The 19,840-nt window shown below is 28.0% G+C and overlaps 1 protein-coding gene across 1 annotated transcript; it reads left to right on the top strand.

Annotated features, from left to right (window-relative positions):
• The first annotated feature begins 10,349 nt into the window (after positions 1–10,349).
• LOC107005649 (protein kinase PINOID 2) lies at positions 10,350–12,874 on the top strand. The gene is made up of 2 exons (XM_015204293.2): positions 10,350–10,973; positions 11,943–12,874. Exons 1-2 carry the CDS (start codon positions 10,393–10,395, stop codon positions 12,757–12,759), a joined length of 1,398 nt encoding a protein of 465 aa, XP_015059779.1. The 5' UTR covers positions 10,350–10,392; the 3' UTR covers positions 12,760–12,874.
• The last annotated feature ends 6,966 nt before the right edge of the window (positions 12,875–19,840 follow it).

Here is a 19,840-nt window from a genome sequence, read left to right as displayed (position 1 = left end):
TATCCCGTCTCTTCGAATATGTGTCCCAGGTTATCTATATGTACAACTGTGCAGGTTTTTGCGCGAGTTATGTGCATGGTGTAATTCGTGAAAATCATATGTAGCAAACTATTGTGTTATGTCATTGATGAGTTTTATGATAAACTCATTAGGTACTGAATTTACGAGGAGACCAGTAAGACTCTTTTAGAAGATCCCACTGTTATAGAGTTCGAAAGAAATGTTTTGGAGCAACGGTAAGTTGTTATTATACTATCTCGTAAGTGATCTGATTGTGTAAATATTATACACACGATGCTCATTAGGTTTATGTATCCCCTCATCAACAAATAGGGCTGGTGAAGTTGTGAACTAAGCTTAGATTGGGTCAATGTGTGACTCTTTGCTTAGAAAGCCCATATCTCATTCTTTTCCTCTATAACTAAACTAGCCAATAGTCAATGTTACACAAGTAGTCTTAAACCACCTCTCTCTCCCACACGCACACGCGTATGTATAATTGCACGATTTGTACTTCAAATGAGTTGGTTTTTAATTTTTTTGTGCGGTAGCAATCAAACTCGGGACATCGTGGCCATTGGGGCATTAGTTCTTTAAAAATTGAAGTCATGTCTAGCCATAACTTATGCCTTATGGGATGTTATAATACGAAATCATAAACTTTTATGTTGCTACGTGAATCTTTGATTAGTTGAATCTCTAAATTTTAAATATAATACAAGAGGATGAGAAATCTATACAAGAAGAGACATTGTAGTTTAAAATTTCAAATAACATCAATGTGTGTATGAAATCTAAATTCATTATCACGAAAGTGTATTGCATGAAGTTATATTTCATATTCCTTCACTTCAAATTTTGAATTATATGTCTTTGTTATCTCGAACTTTGAGCTCGTTTATGTTACCGGTTAAAAAAGGGGGGAATGGTAGGGTTAATCGAAAATAATCTATACCCCATAAATGTCGAGATAAGGCTATGTATATTTTACCGTTCTAGAACTTACTTGTCGTATTAGACTACGTTTGCGTTGGCTACTATACAATAAGTATGTTATGGAATCATAATAAAATTTCCTTTTTTTTTTCCCAAATGATCAAGAAAAAGAAGAAATAATTAATATTTTCAAGATAAATATATTACTAAATATTGTTTTTATGAAACTCAAAAATCTGATATAATCCTAAAAAATGAACTGTATATGAATAGCTTCAATAAGATCTCATTCTTGAACATTTTTTTTCTAATAATTATCACAAGAGACCTACTTTATGGTCAACTTAATATTACAACATTATTTAATAAAAGAATATAGTTTTTTTCTCCTTAAAACATATATTCTGTCGTCCTCAATAACACATAAAACTAATTAAAGTTCCACATTTTCAGCATAAATGGAAAGATTTAAAATTCATAAAAATTAAAACTTTATGATTTGTAAAATTGTACCACGTGCAGACCATTAGGAAATATAAACTATATATTATAAAAAAAAAATTAGGATTTTTATACTAAGTGACAAAATAGGACAAATTAATGTTTCTAGACCCCATTAATTAATTAATTTGTAGCTGCCCATAATATTATGTCCCCAGACAAAGGCTAAAATGTTTTGCAGAAAGAAAGACACAAGCAATTTCCTAAGTATATACCTCCATGTCCCCTTTTTAAGTGTTTTAATTTCCACTTACATTATGCTTTATCTATGTATTCGATATAATCTCATGAGTGAAGTGTAGAGTGAGTAAACACTGGTGAGAGTCGGAATATTTACTATGGGGTGTTAAAATATTAAAAAAATGAAGACACATGAAAGATAGGGAGAGTACGTTTATATATTCAGAAATCTAAAATTTCAACCTAGCTAAATAGTATAATATTTCGAGGAAAGGATCTTAGCATAAGATGGTTTGGCCGACCGCCATTAAGTTTAGAGTTTACGTTACATTTTTTTATGAATTTTTGTGTTTGAGTATAGAATGTACACAGTCAACCTCTAATCTAACGTTTTGAAGGTTCAATATTTATATACACACAATAAAAGTCCAAAATATCATATATATCATGTAATTTTTGTCGAGGAAATTCAAATGAACCCTCTAGATTGCGGCTTCATTGATTTATTTTTTCTTAAAACATAGTTATATGAATTTATTTTTTGTTCACTTTTAAAATGTTGACACCATATATGAAAATTCATTTATATGTTATTGAACTTATGAGTTCACGTGAACACAGTAAATTTGACCTAGATCTTATATTATTGTTAAGAAATTTATGAAATATCTATAAATATTTTGATTTATTGTATATTAATTAGAAAATTGATGCAAAAATTTATGAACTTAAATGTTGAATTTGCCTCAACTGTAACATGAGGGGATTTTTGTCATTTTTTTTTAATATGTATAATACTAATTTTATTGCATGGTTCAACATTGTATTTACATAAATAAGTAAATATTTTTTTCTGATTTCTTATACTCCTTCCATTGCTATTATCTAGCTTTATTTTTCTGTTCTTTATCCAAGATTCTTGATAAGCTTTTTTTTTTTATATAAAAAAAATACACTTCATATATATATTAACAGTAATATATAATTTATCGTGGAAGGATATTCAACTGAACACTCTTTTTGGAATATGGCTCCACATATATTATTAAGATTGTCACTCACTATCTAATTAACTTTTCACTTTTTTTTTTATATGTCCGAGTCAGTTTTCTCATATCTCGATTAATTTCACGGGATATATATCACCTCCCACCAAATGCACGTACAAGATAATAACTACTCTGCCCACCAAGACAATCGACCTGAAACCTCGCGATTCTCAAATCACTAGGTTACATATGAATCACATTCCATTTGATCATTACAAACACCCAAAGAACTAATTAATTCAAACCAAAAAAAAAAAAAAAGGCACACTATAAAAGAATTGGATCTTTTAAAGATATGATATTTAGGTCAAATTAAAAGATTTTGTCATAAGAAAAAGATTGGTAGTTGTTGTGGGATTTTAGTAGGCAAAGGGAGAAGAATGTATGGGGCAAGTTATGGAGATTTGAGTTTTTCAATAATATTTGTTACCTTTCTTACATACTAACATATATATGTCTACTAAAATTGCAACCAAAAGGGAAAATGATAAGATCATGCAGGCACAAAGGGGGATATGAAACAAAATAATTAAATGAAAACTTTGTTATAATGTTTATTTTTTGTTAAATAAGAACAAAAGAAAAAACTTTTGGCTTTTGAAAAAAGTTCAATATATCAAATAATGGAGTCAAACATATATATTTTTGTAATTTTTGTCTTTGTAATTAAATATATGATCCTTGTCTATATGAAATATTACAATAATGTTTTGGTGTGTGATTATTGGTTATTGATATAGAAGAATATTCCAAATAAAACTAATTTTTAAATTAAAATCAGTAGTTAAATTTGAAGTATGTGAGTTTACTGATCTACATATATAGTGGCATAGCTAAATATAACTAAATACTATCATGGAAATGTTGTTATGATGCATGGATCATTTTGCATTTAAATATTATTAGGGAATGTTGTTATAATGCATGAATTATTTTGCGTTTAAATATTATTAGGAAATGTTGTTATGATGCATGAATCGTTTTGCGTTTAAATATTATTAGGAAATGTTGTTATGATACATGAATCGTTTTGCGTTTAAATATTATTAGGGAACGTAGGTTGTTAGGTTGTATGCATCAAGTATCTCACGTTTATGCATAATTTAGAGAAGGGTCACATTTCAATGAGGTATAATGTAGGCAATCTATTATGAAACAAGCATGAACAATTAATAACAAAAATTCATATTGAAGAGATAAGTACTTTTTCGTTTAATATTTGTAAAAGAATCTCAAGTTCGAATTTTAGATATAAAACCACTTTTAATAGAGGACACTTAACTCTTTGACCTAGATAAAAAACTTGCGGATAAGATGATTTTACGAGTGAGCTGAAAAAGTTTTTAAGGTTGGATTTTACGACAAACCAACTAAGAAGTTTAAGATATAATAGTATTGCATCATTGATGCAGTCGTCGATTCTCCCGAAAGGTCACAATTATCAAACTCCACAAAACAAAATCGCGAAACAATGTACAACACCTTTCTTCATTTCATTTCAAACTAACCAAACCTATTTCCAATATCATTCACCTCTTATCTTCTAATCTGTCGTATATTTTCATCGATTAGTATTTTAACACAAATCTAAATTAATCAAAACTCAAAACGAATATAAAATCCAAAACGAATAAAAAGACAAAAAAACAAGCAAACTCCTCTAGACAAGAAGACAATGATATATAGTGGTAATAATACTTCCAAAACAACAAATCTTTTTTCATAACATTATCTTCATTATTATTAACCTTTAACTACCAAAACTGCAAGCCTAGAAGAGTAGGTGAAAATCTAGGTACTTGTAGCCAATAGATTTCAATTAAATCTTTGATAAATACTCTTTTTTTTTTCTTTTACAGTATACTTTTTTCATAAAATTCAGTGCATGTAAAAAATGGTAAAAAAATTTGTAGGTCAAAGTTCAAATTCTCTTTCCAAAATAAAATACTATATAATAAATAAAAATTAAAGTTTTTTCTAGTAAAATTCTTCATCAATTATAATTATTTAAATAGCACGAGTGTAATCTTTTTGGTCAGAAAAAATTAAACTTTTAATTTAGTGCGATCCAGTTAATTGGCAATATATATATATATATATATGTAGTTCTCTTCTTCTTCTTTTTTTTTACTTAAAAAGGAATGTTTTTAGATCAATTGAAAAATAATCATAAACATAATAAAGGTTAAAAGCTGCACAAACTAGAAGTACAATGAATCTGAAAAAAATTAAAATATTTGTGTAAAAAGGTAAATCTATATTATTATTTTTTTTCATATTAATAGTTCTTCGATTAGTTTTCGTGTCTACAAGACTCTCCTTTCTTATTCTATCTCATTCTGTCTCTCACTTAAATTACAAAAAAAAAATTATTTTATGAATATGCATCATGTAAAGACGAATTCATAATTTTAACTTAACTTTATGATTTCTACGTCTCAGGATAATGACCATAATTTGTTTTAAAATAAAGTCTCAAACTTATCATGAATTAAATTATAATCGATATTTTGGAGAAGTAAAATGAAAACTCAAAAAGAGGTTGGGTATATGTATTTTCACATGTTTGGATAAGTAAACAATAAACACAAAAAATATATTTATTTTCTAAAGAAATTCAAATAGAATCAAACTCAAATATTTATATGTACTATAACGTAAAAGAACATTTACATAATTAAATTATTAGTATAAGATAATCCTAAGTAACTTTTTTTTTATACTCCATAAACATAATTTTGTAAGTTGTAAACCTAATAAAAATTACGGAACCCAATTTACTATAATTAACAATATACACAATGTAAATTCACAAGAATGTAATGTGTGCGTATTATCACCGTGATTCTAGCGTAATTTTCAATCGAAAAAAGGTCATATCTGACTCTATTTCTTCATAATCTTATCTTTATCGTATAAAGATAGAGAAAACTTGATCAACTTATAAACATATAAAAATCAAATATACGATATTAATCTAATATTATATATTATAGGCCAAATGCATAAGCAGATCCCTAAACTTGTTGGGTTTTTTCTCTCAGGTATCTCAACTACGTCATTTTCCTATTGAATCATTGAACCCCCATAATTTGTTCCGTTTAAGCAAACACCGTTGTCTGATGTGGAACCAGATCTGTGAGGAGTATTGATAGAGGATACATATGTTGTTCCACAACTCATTAGTCCAATTGATAGTGAAAATGTTCGAGAGTAATTCTATTTTACTTAAGTCATTTGAACACATTAAAAAACAAATGAGACTAACACGGTTTGTCTTCATTCATTTAATCAAAATTATTACAATTCGAACACAATTGAAGGCATTTACAATAGAAAAGCCGATCAAAATCAACCAACAGTGTTTTAAAGGAACAAATTATGTGTTGTTCAATGATCAATAGAAAAATGACATAGTTAAGGAACCTGAGAGAAAAAACCCAACAAGTTTAAAAATTCGTTTATGTATTTGACCTATATTATATTATATCAAAAATATATATATTATATTCGATCGATATATATAACTTAAATCCGATAAAATTTATCATCATTAATCTACATAGTGATTCCATATTTGAGTACGTGTATATAAGTCTATAAAGCTAGTGGACAATGAATAGAGCACGGGTATTTTCATGTACACTTTCTACTTTATTACTGCTTTTATGAAATAAATTGTAATTATTATTTTTTCTGTCAAAGTTTTTTTTTCTCATACTAATGTAAATTTATCAGAACTTTTTGACCGTCAAAAGTAGAAAAAAAAAAGGAGTATTTTTCATGAATATACTCATCATGAATATTGTTGTTATTGGAGTTAGAAATAATTAGTATCTTTAATATAATATATTTATATACTTCAAACATAATAATAGTAGTAATTATAATATTAATTATTACTAGTATTTCTTTTTAAAATAATTAAATTATTTGTCTTGATTTTAATTAAAAAATATTATTTTAAATTATTTGTTACATATTAGTTTAATCTCATATGCTACAAAATGAGAAAAGTATGATATACACAAATTTTAATCCATATTTGCCCTTTTCACTAAGGAAGTTTTATATTTTTTTAGACAGTAAATTGCATTATTTGTAAAATTATATTTATGATTTCACAAAAGGATAGTAGTGAGAAATATTATATAATATATATTTTTGAATATTTTTTTAATAGGTGTATATTGCTTCACAAATTCAGTTAATACTCACTTTGTATATTTTTAATTGTCATGCTGCGTTTTTCGAAAGTCAATTTTACTAATTTTCAAAGTGAAATTAGATTACATTAATTTGTTACTTTAAACAAAAAATTTAGATATTCAAAAACTATACGAAAGTATTATAAATTATAATTTTTTACATACTAATATGACGAAAAAATACATTGTAGAATGTTAGTCAAAGTACTTATCGTTTAATACTTTAAAAAAAACACAATAATTATAAATGAACGAAAATAGCATAAAATAAAAAAAGTAATAAATATTTTGAAACATAATTGTAACACTAATGGTGATGTTGATTCTATAAGATAAATAGTGTCATTTTCGACTTTAAATAAGTCATTAACTCATTACTATATAATTTGACACCCAATTATATAAAATCTTTTTAGTTATAATTAATTTCCCATGATTTATGGCCTATATTTCATTATATAAAGAGTAATAGGTAGCTTTTGCCCGAGAAATATGCAAAGCATTGTCAAAACCACATGATCCATAATTATATCATTAATGATGACATGAAATGAACATTTTTTTTCTTATAATTATTTGATATTCAAATTTTATTACGATCTATAATAATTATGTCTTATTTTGAAGTAAGTTGAGATCGTTTATATGAATTAAAGTTTATTTTATATCCTCATCATGTGAAATAAGTAAATAAAGTCATATATCCTTTACTATATACGAGATATCATACGTAGGTTTTTTAAAACACTACTATGTACGAGATATCATACGTAGATTTTTAAAACAATTTTTCTTTTATGTATATATCTTGTTTTCTTTTAATACCTTCGTACCATAGTTTCACACTTTAATTTAAGAGATACGTATTGAAAATACTTTTACATTTTTCATGAATTATTAGTTTATTTTTAAATTATTGACAGCATTAAAAACATTAATTTACTTGACTAATTGAGCTTAATACACCCATGATCTTGCCACAGAAATGAAATACACCCTTAAATTTTTCTAAGTGCTTTTACAAGAGTTTGAGATCATTTGCTATGTCACGTGGAGGCAGAATGGAGATGTATTTAAGTTCAGTTAATCGAACAACGGATATTTTATGACTATCAATAGTTTGAGGACGAAACTAAGCAATGACGTCAAGTTTGAAAGTGTTTTCAGTACTTCTATGTTCACTTAGCTATGTTTGTATAAGTAAGTTCACATTGTCGCTACTCTTAATCCCAAATAAAGAAAGAGTATTATAATAAACTAACACCAACATAATACTCAATTAAGAATAAAATTAGGCTCAATTAACTAAATACATTTTTGACATAGCAAACCTAACCAATTAAGTTAAAGTAAAAAAAAAATGATGTATCACAAATGTGATACCATGTGTTAAAAAGGTATACACGTTCTATCCATTTCCAAAATTACCTCGACTTTTCATCAATATTCTTTTCTAAAATAAAATAAAATTCTTCCATTACTATAAATAGGATTTGTGACATAGATCCACATTAATTTTTGAAAATATTTTAAAGAACCCACTATTATTATGTACTAATGTTATACTTTTTAAAAAGTAAAATAATATGGGAAACTTACATAAATGTGCTATAATAATAAAATATTTACCATTTATAGCAATAATATTTTTTTTTCACTTGATCGCTTTTAATTCATTTATAATACAATTTTAATACATATTACAAAAAACAATTTATTATTCACATATAATACAAGTTTTAATGATGGATAATACATTTATCACACATTTTAATACACTTATAATACAATGTGACCATTTTTTACCAAACAAACACAATATATTTCAAAAACAATTATAATTCAAATATATTGCATAAATAATTCACTTTTAATACATGTTACAGATTTATCACAGTATTGCTATAAATGGTAATAAACAAAAAGTATCGCTAAAATCAGTAATTATTTTTTAAAATGTATTAATTTATGTAATTTTTCCAAATATTTACATATATGTTAGAGAAAAAATATATATATAAAATACTATAAGTATAATAATTGATCATTCACATAAAATGTCACGAAAATAAATATAATACGGCATAAAAAAAGAGAGAAAAATATACAAAGTATATAATAAAAATATATTAATGTATGACACCATGACATGGGGTCAAAGAGGAGAACAAAGAATTGATATGCTTCTAGACTAATTAAATTTAAATAATGCACATGATATTATAAATGAATTTTATATTATGATTAAAAGGATGGTGGAAAGCTTTATAAAGTATATTATAAGTTTATATAATATACTTAATAATTTTTAAGCTCAGTGATAGTACTGTTGCTCAAAAATAAATTTATGAAGTTTATTTGATTAAAATAGCCAACATATGTTATGATATTGAGTTGTGACTAGTTAAAGGAACATACTTACTTCATCAACATATTTTCACCAAATTAATAAATAATATAAAATACATGCTTTTATATATACATATTTACTTATTACAAACATAATTTTATAATTAATTTTCAACTATTAAAATAATATTATTTGATTAACATAAATATCATATATTTTTATAATTTCACTTCGTTTTAGAGATCATTTAGATCAACTTTAAAAAGTATTGTACTTTAGTCGTTTCAAACGGGCTCTTACTTAGTTACTATTTGACAAGTTAATTTTTTCTTTTTTGTTTTAATTATAATTTTTTTATATTATTAATTATTGTTTATAATATTCTTATATAGCTTCTATATTTTAAATATGTAAACTCAAACATTTTAAAGATTCTATATTTCAATTCATATCGGATATTAGTTAATTTGATTATTTTATTTCGAACCAAGGTAAATAAAAAGATCAAATACTTATCTCGCTCAAATTATACTCTATCCATCTCAAGATAAGTGTCGTTTTAGAAAATCAAGACTATATCAGGGTGGAGGAGATACCAACTATTCTCTTTTATCTCAATTTATACGATTTACTTTTTCTTTTAGTCTATTCTAAAGTATAACACATTTTTATATGGCATAATACATAATATGTCCTTTAACTTGGCTTCAAATCATATTTATGCTCTTCAACTTTGAATATGCACAAATAGATACTTAAATTTGTATAAAGTTGAACAAATAGACATATATGTCCTATATGTCATCCTACATATCATTTTTTGTCCTACGTGGTGTCCTACGTGTATTGTGTCAGGTAGGATTCATGTGTTTATTTATTTAAAAGTTGAATAGTTAAAGTGTCTGTTTGTGCATTAAGAAAATTAAAGGTCAAAGTTAAAATTTAAAGTCAAGTTTAGGATCCAATATATGTATTATGCCTTTTTATATTTCTTAACGATTCACTTTTAAAATATTTATTTTACCTATAATGAAATGATTTATCGTCTCACAAATATAAATTACGTCACGTAAATTAGGACGGAGGGAATAGTAAAAAAAATCTTTATATATATAAAGCCTGAAGAAAGCTGAAATGAAACTCAAAAACGTGCTCTTCCTCTACCATAATGGCCACCACAAATCGAGACGAATCCGACAAAGACAGTACGGCTTCTTCTTCAATAACAATGCCGGAATCCAGTCGCCGGAGTTGGATGAGTAGTACTAATCTCAGCAGTTTCAGTAGTCGCCGGAGTTCAATTTCACTCTGCAATGAAAACCCCTATTTCTCCAACTCACATAAACCACACAAATCAAATCAAATCTCTTGGGAACTCATTCGACGGATCCGAGTCGAATCAGGTCAAATCAAACTCGAGCATTTCCGATTACTCCGCCGAGTCGGCGGCGGTGATATCGGTAGTGTTTATTTATGTGAAATTCGGAATCCGGTTGTTGGTTTACCGCAGTGTTTTTACGCTATGAAAGTTGTGGATCGAGAAGCTGTTGAAATAAGGAAGAAATTGCAGAGAGCGGAGATGGAGAAGGAGATTTTGGGGATTATTGATCATCCATTTTTGCCTACTCTGTATGCACAATTTGAAGCTTCGCATTATTCGTGCTTGGTTATGGAGTATTGTCCCGGCGGCGATTTGCACGCCGTCCGGCAACGGCAGCCCGGAAAACGTTTCAACATTTCCTCTGCTAAGTAAGTGATTTATTAACGAATTTTTAACTTATATACATCGACATCAGTATAAAAAGAATCACACTAATTTTTAATTATAAAAGTTAAATATTTCGTTTCTTTCATATATTTTGAAGTTGAAACTCGTAAAATTATTTATATAACTTAAAACCTTAATTATATTGATTCGTTACCTAAGAGAAAATAGTAAGTTGACTACTATAGTTAAATTACCTCTTACTATATATAACTTAAATCGATTAGATATAATTATATTTTTTTGTCCATATGTTAAATAAAAGTTTTATTATTTAGTTGGTGTAATCTTTATCCGAACATATTTAATCTTCGATTATAGAGTTATTTACTAATTAACCGTTATTTTAACGGTATATAATATAGTCATTTCATAACAAATAATGAGATAGTTGTAGCCTTAGTTGTGCAGAGTCGTGGAGTTAGAATTCGGTTTAAGGGGTGTTTAAAATATAAAGAAATAAAATCGTGTAAAAGTAAAAGAGTATCGGTATGTAATATATATACATAAAAAATATTTTTATTCTAGCTACACAATGTAATTTTTCGACGATGGGGTGTCGGTCAACACCCCTTCACTACATGTGGCTCGGCCACTGGTTGCGCGGACTCTTCACTTTTAATGCTGCACCCGTCTCGGAAAATACACTATTTTTGACGATCCGACACACACTTGTTGACATTTTTGAAGAGTCAAGCAACAGAGCACTTGTAGCTACACCTAACAATATTCATGCATTTGTATCTCATTCCTTTTGACCTCTAAGCTTTTGATAAATACCCACTTTTATCTTGTGAGTATTTTGTTACGATCTTTTCACTTTTGTTATTTTCTTTTCCGAACTATTTAAAATGTTTAGTTTCTATCAGAAACAACCTTTCTACAGTATTGACTACACTGAGTATGTTGTTGTTTTAGCTTGCGATGATCTGATATTTTATTTATATTTTTAGGTTTTATGCTGCAGAAATACTATTGGCACTAGAATATCTTCATATGATGGGAATTGTATACAGAGATTTAAAACCAGAAAATGTGCTTGTAAGATCAGATGGTCACATTATGCTTTCAGATTTTGACCTTTCTTTTAAATGTGATGAAGTTGTTCCAACACTCGTAAAGTCGAAAACAACGAAATCCATAGCCAAAACCCCAAGAAATTCATACTGTGCTATGCCAATCCAACCAGTTCTATCCTGTTTTTTATCACAAAAAACAGAACAAAACCATGAAAACCAACAAGAGGATCAAGAAATTGTTGCTGAACCTATAAATGCTCGATCAAAGTCCTTCGTTGGGACACACGAGTATTTAGCACCCGAGGTAATATCAGGACAGGGTCATGGAAGTGCAGTAGATTGGTGGACATTAGGGGTGTTTCTATATGAGCTTATTTTCGGTACTACTCCTTTTAAAGGAGAGAATAATGAGAAAACGCTCGTTAACATATTGAAGAAACCACTCACATTCCCAAGGATCGCGATAAGTAGTAGCAAAGAGTATGAAGAAATGGTGAAAGTTCAAGACTTGATCTGCAGATTACTTGTGAAGAATCCAAAGAAGAGAATTGGGAGTTTACAAGGTAGTGTTGAAATAAAGAAACATGACTTTTTTAAAGGTGTAAATTGGGCTTTGATTAGGTCAATTAAGCCACCACAAGTACCAAATGATTTGGTGAAAATGAGAGGTGTTAGAGGTGTTGTTCCAAAGTTGAGTAAGAAACAAAGGGAAGAACCTTATCAAATCCCTCAGTATTTTGATTACTTTTAAACATTGTAAATAGTTTTTAGGGTAATTAATTAACAAGATAGCAAGTTGTAATCATGTATGACATGAAGAAAAGAGCTAGTTGTTTTCATATAGATGTTTCTCTTTTAACACCGTATGATATTATCTGCTTTAGATTTAATCTGTATGATTATCCTTTCGATAGGTCTCACGTCATACATGTAGCTTCTTCTTTCTTTTCAACTATGAAAAGCACATCCAACAATCTCCTCCTATCGAACTAAGCTTCACATAACGCTCCTAAACTAAGTTCCACGTGGTACATCATTTCATGAGCCTATATGGAGATACATTGTGTGTCACCCATATCATTCGATTATCTATCGCCATCGAAGCCCACTAGTAAGCTTGTTCTTGGGTGTGTTATCCAAAATAGTGGTAAAGATAGTAAACCAAGCTTCACGTTATCACTCGATTATCTTCATTCGTATCTCGAAACTAAAGATTATTATTTCAATTGTTAGACTAATACAATCATAAAGATATATTTTTAACGATAAGAATTTATCCACACTTGATATTTACATCAAGTCAAACAGAGGTGATAGGAAATATTCACATCTATCATATAATCATCATTAACTAATATATATATTTTCACTTCATGAAATCACTTGACTATGACCATTTTTACTAATAAGTTTTTTACCTTTTTACTATGATATTATACTATCCGTTTTGAACGAAACCTTCACAATTTTTTTTATAGAAAATCAAAATTAAAGATAAGGAACATTCCATTAATCTATGCACCGAATTGTTACATATAAAAAGTAGAGGCAAAACATAATTGTCACCATGTTTTCATGTGATAGCCATTATTACAATCAATATCTATCATGGAAATATTAAAAAGGTTACCATAAATTCAATAAATTTGTTCTCTTTTTGTTAACATATCTTTTTTTTTTTTTTTATACCTTTTTCTCCTCAAGGTACTTCAATATCTAAGGTCTAGGATTCATCCTTGTCACTTAATCATTTTTCTTTTCATTATTGTAATAGCACCAACAATTTAAGTAGAGCCCATCATGTCCCTTTCCTTTTTCCACTTAGGCATAAAAAAAATTGCAAATATTTTACCAATTTTTTTTTTTTTACAAACATCATTTTTAGATCGCTAATTTAATTTTGGCCAGTATTTTAAAATTATTTATGATTTAGTTATTATTCTCGTGTAAATATAAAGTTTTGATACTAGTTAAAATGCCAAAAGAATTTGAAAGACTTTATTAGAGTTTGAACGTTTATCTATTTGAACTTCACAAATCATTTTTAAAATTTAAATTCATAAAGATTTGAACTTCATTTAGTGTTGTTGAAATTTAAAATTTGAGTTTATTTTTTTTAACACTAGCAAGAATCATGTGCTAGAATAGTTTAGCTATATAGATTAATGAATTAATTAAAAGGTTAGCATCAATATTGTTCTCTTTTTTGTTAACATCTTTTTTTATTTTACATTTTCTTCTCAAGGTACTTCAACTAATTAGGCCTAGGATTCATCCTTGTCACTTAATCATTTTTCTTTCATTATTATAATAGCACCAACAATCTAAGTAGCCCATCATGTTCCTTCCCTTTTTTCCACTTGTGAATAAAAGAAATTGACAAATATTATCAATTATTTGGATTATTACATATGTTCTTTTTGGTATTTATCCAAGTTCTTTTTATCATAATTGGGTTTTTTTTAGGAAAAAAAATGTTATCTCTATATTTTGCTAGTCCTTTCTGATAGGAAAACATATATGACTGTATAGATAGAGGTTCATTTCTTCTAAATTAGGAGCATTTACAATGTAGTCTACGGACTTTGAGAGTTTTATTGTATGAAGAGAAATGGTGGGACTCAAGTGTTATGTTAACACTTGCGTGGAACTCTTTTAATTCTGAGTAAATTGCGTTAGGTTATTTTTCCCAGTATTTAGTACTGTCATATTTATATAGTGAATTGCTCATCTTTTTTTTTGGACATAGATTAGTTGATCGAACCACATTAAATCTTTGTGTCTTTTAGTTTATTTCTCTCTTGTCTTCTTACTCATAATCTTTCGAAGATTGCTTTGTTAAATTCTGAAAGACACCGAATTAATTCGGTCCTAACAATTTTAGCCGAGGGTCCAAAACAGTCTCTTTATCTTTCAAGGTAGGGTTTACCATTTGATATCATATTATCATTATTCTTAATTAGTTTACTCATCATTTTAAAATTGTTCAAGATTCATTCAATTTTAGTGCGAAAATAAATTTTCGATAAAAATAATCATAGTTAAAACACGAAAAAACTTTAAATTTTTTTTAGTAGAATTTGAACTCTATAAATCATTCATGAAGTTCAAAACTCCAAACAATTTTTCACACTTGGATTATGAAAATTTGAACTCCATGAAACACTATTGAAATAATAAAAATTTGTTACTTTTTTTTCTTTCTAAATTTGCCTTACTTAATATTTACTAGTTTGATTCACGAAGTGTTAATTAAGTAAGATGTTTAAAAGAGAAGTAATTTAAACAAAATGCACTTATAATTAAAAGTTATTAAATATTCCTTAAAGGGTATTTATTTATTCATAATCTGTGTGAACTTGTACATAATACATGATTTGTAATGATTAGTTCAAAATAAACTGAAATATTAAAATGAAAAAAAAAACAGTACACTTATTTTGACCAGAATTATATTAATTATCATAACCTAAACTTTGACCTTTATTGAATTCTACGTAAACTATATCTTTATACATCATTAGATTGTATTGAAGATCAAAAAGATTTAGCTTTAAAACTTATTTAATTAGTAAAATAATTTTGTTCTTCTGTTGGTCAAGTTGACCAGTTGATTTAGAAGTTCCAAATAATAAATAAATTAATTCAGAATTTAAGTTATACAATTGATAATTTAAATAATTCTTTTTTATCATCAACTTAATTTGATTAATTATATGATTATATAAATAATTGTGTTACCATCGATACATAAAACTTAGAATCTGCTTGGCCATAAAAAAAGATATTCTCCTTTTTTTACTGAATAATATATTATTTTACCGTAAAATCAATGTTTTGATAAAGTTTTAAATTCAACTTGAAGTTATATTTTAATTAATTTGAAAATGAGCTTCTCACTTTTTATTTCAAAATTGTATTTAATTACATTCAGACATAAACATTATTTTAGATAAAAAAAATTTAAAAATATAATCAAACACAATTTTATCTTTAACTTCAATTCTATAATCAAAACAAAAAGTGAATATTTCAAATCTATGATCAAATGTCTACTTAAAACTCAATATATCCCACCTCAGACTAACGAACTATAAACAAATTATTCAGATTCATTTTTTCGAACTAAAAATCTATCAAAAGGTAGTTCTTTATCTTTAAAATAAAAGTAAATTTTACATACAAGCAATATCCTGTTCTTTTTAAATTCCACTTTATAAATAACACCAAATATAGATATTATATCACAATTTTTATTTTATTTTTTTTGCCTTAAAAAGAGATATTTTTCAACTATGGTGGTAGTAATCATAAGTACATATTGCGCATTATACATCAAAGAGGAAAATCATTGCTTTTATATTTTTTTTAGATAGATGCCACTTTATTTTTTTTTAATTTTTTTTCCATTTTCGAGAAATATGTAATTATACTTTCGAATTTATTTTTTTAAAAAAATGAATAATTCCTATCTGAAAGTGTCAGCTCCATTTTGCATGCGTAGGAAAAGTTCTTCCCAACTTAGATAACAACAACCAACAAAGCATAAAGTGCCAAAGACTCAAATACACAATTTTTTGAATATTCTTTCAAGTTTTTTTCCCTCATTCAAATCCGATATTTTGTTTCCGTGTGTCTTATAAGTTAAATCATAAAAGTTGTGACTAATGTTTATATTAAGATAGACTGTTTATATCTATCATATATCTTGGGATATGACAATCTTTAATTTTTCTGGAATATGAACACGAGATGATTTGTGTACAAGGTTACCTTTAGTTTCTTGTACTTTTTGTCTATGTGAAGTACCGGTCACGAGTTCGAGCCATGATAATAACCATTAATGCTTGCATTATAATAGACTGTCTATATTGGACCCGTTGGGATATGCCGCATTCCCACAACTTATGCATCGTGCTATGTTTTAGTTCAATATTTTGTCTCAGTGTGACTTATAGGTCACAAGTTTGAATCGAAAATCAGCCATATTGGTATAGTCCAATTGAGACAGTTCGATATTTGAAAAGCTAGACATTTCATGTCGTTGAAGTGTATTTTGCCGTGCTAGGTAATTGACATATTATGTATTGTCTCTATCAGACCGGAAGAATGGATTGAATCGAAATGATTTTTTCTATTGTAACTCTTTGTGTGTATATAATTAGTTTTTGACCCCATAAAAGTTGTTATAACTCCACCTCGCGTATAATTGCTCACATTATCAATCACAAACACAAATATAAGAACAAAGTATGTGATAGATTAATAATTAACGTAAAACTCGTCAATCTACAAGAATCTCTTAGAATAATCGGTGAACGATTCATATAATCGAACCTAACTTGCTCCTAATTGATTGTGTTATCATTGTTATAAGCTAAAAGTAGTTATGATAAACTATACATTATGTGGTAAACAAATTACTTTCAAACCATAATATATTGTGGGGCTTGCTGTGATTTTGTCAATTTCATCAAAGAATTTGTTTTGGGCCACTTTGACATTATGCATCCAAAAAGGTCCAATAGATAACTAGCCCACTTAATAAGTTCATTTACTCTCTTGCTGATTTTGGACTAAACAGAAGAGCCAGAAATCACAGACTTATCCATTTTGTGGTCCAGACTGTGTCACCACCATTGAGAAAAGACGACATATTCAGTGAAGTTGCACGAGTAGAGTTTGAAAAGGAGAGTGTGTACATTGTCTTACGAAAAAAATTCATGTTACATAGCGCGTCATTTGAATGAGACCTAATGTGGTATAAATTTGAAATAATCAGACTCTAATGCAAAATACAAGATAAATACTCGATTTATCCCATACTATGTGATACATTTTTTCATATATAGTTTATTTTAAAAGATATGATACATATATCACATAAACTGAAACGTCCGAACTAATAAAAAATGTTGTTATTACTATGTTTCTTGTGACTAATGATCTAAAGCTCCTTTGAGAAGTAATTCCTAGAAATTAGGTTTACCTACCACTACTTTTTTTTTTTTAGAGAAGTGAAGGTATAAGTTGAAACAATGACCAATTACTCATGGCCATTAGGTCTCATTGGCCACTTATATTAGCATAGTTACTCAGAGAGATCTGTTAGGACCGAAAATAAGCAGGTGTAACTGCGGAAGCTAGCAAAGCAAACCTTGAAAGATCACGAGTAAGAAGACAACGAGAAATATACCAAAAGACACAAAGATTTAACGTGGTTCGGTCAATCGACCTACGTCCACAAAGGAGATGAGCAATCCACTATAAATATGAGAGTACAAATACAGAGGGAAACAACCTCAACCAAATTCACTCAGAATACATGGGAGGTTCACACAAGTGATAACGTATCAAGCTTGTGATCCATAAATTCTCCCCCTAACCAAAACTCTCAAAGCCTTTAGGACTACATTGTGAATGCTGATTAAGTTAGAAGGAACATTCCTCTATTTATAGAGTCCTAAACCTTTTCCTACAAGAAAATGATTAGTCAATCCAAAACCTTTTCCTAAAAGGAAAACCTATTTATGGTAAGAAATTTAGGGCAAATAAAACCCAACAAATCTCCCCCTTGGCCTGAATTTCTGACAAAATAAATTTGTCCACCTTCTTTACTTAATCTTCAACAACTTGCTTCTCCTCTCCATAATCTCCTTTGCAAAATCTATGTCTCAACACAGAGAACCTCTCTGAAACAATTTCTCCAATAAAATCTTCAATACTGTCAAAAACGTTGCGGCTAGAACTCCACCCTTCAAGATGAACACCTCTTTCTAACCTGGTTCAATCATCGATTATCGAACCACTAAACCTGACTCCATCATTGAATCTGGCTCTGATACCACTTGTTAGGACCGAAAAAAAGCAGGTGTAACTGCGGAAGCTAGCAAAGAAAACCTTGAAAGATCACGAGTAAGAAGACAACGAGAAATATACCAAAAGACTCAAAGATTTAACGTGGTTCGGTCAATCGACCTACGTCCACAAAGGAGATGAGCAATCCACTATAAATATGAGAGTACAAATACAGAGGGAAACAACCTCAACCAAAATTCACTCAGAATACATGGGAGGTTCACACAAGTGATAACGTATCAAGCTTGTGATCCATAAATTCTCCCCCTAACCAAAACTATCAAAGCCTTTAGGACTACATTGTGAATGCTGATTAAGTTAGAAGGAACATTCCTCTATTTATAGAGTCCTAAACCTTTTCCTACAAGAAAAGGATTATTCAATCCAAAACCTTTTCCTAAAAGGAAAACCTTTTTATGGTAAGAAATTTAGGGCAAATAAAACCCAACAAGATCAATCAAAAAACTTACAAAAAAATTTATTCAGTAGAGTCGATAGTAATATTTATCATTCACCATCATATGATATATATACAATATATACTTTAGGTGTTGATTTTCTCATACATACAAGTTGTATAATATAACATACACTTTAGATACATATAGTTTGAAGGGAAAATTTATATGCAAAATATGAAGTATGTTAACGCGTGATCTCTCCATAAAGCTAGATAATTTATGTATATATTTTTTAAATATACGTATAATATTATATTCTAATTTGTTTTGCCCTTTTTTAGCGGTTCAGTTATATTTTTGAAATTTTATATTCGTCTCTAACTGACTTGCATATATAGTTTGAAGTCACGTACACTTAGTACTCTCTTCACCTACATTCAACTTCTGCTTTGAAAACATACATACATAGACATAATATATTCGTATAATTTTAATTAAAATTAAATATTGTATACGCGCAAATATATTATTTTATTTTTTTAAGAAAATGAAAATCCAATAAATGACAATCCT

The sequence above is a fragment of the Solanum pennellii genome, chromosome 12 (genome assembly GCF_001406875.1).
Source record: "Solanum pennellii chromosome 12, SPENNV200".
NCBI lineage: Eukaryota > Viridiplantae > Streptophyta > Magnoliopsida > Solanales > Solanaceae > Solanum > Solanum pennellii.
Note: the sequence above shows the minus strand (reverse complement) of the source record. Positions and strands in the feature narration are given on the sequence as shown.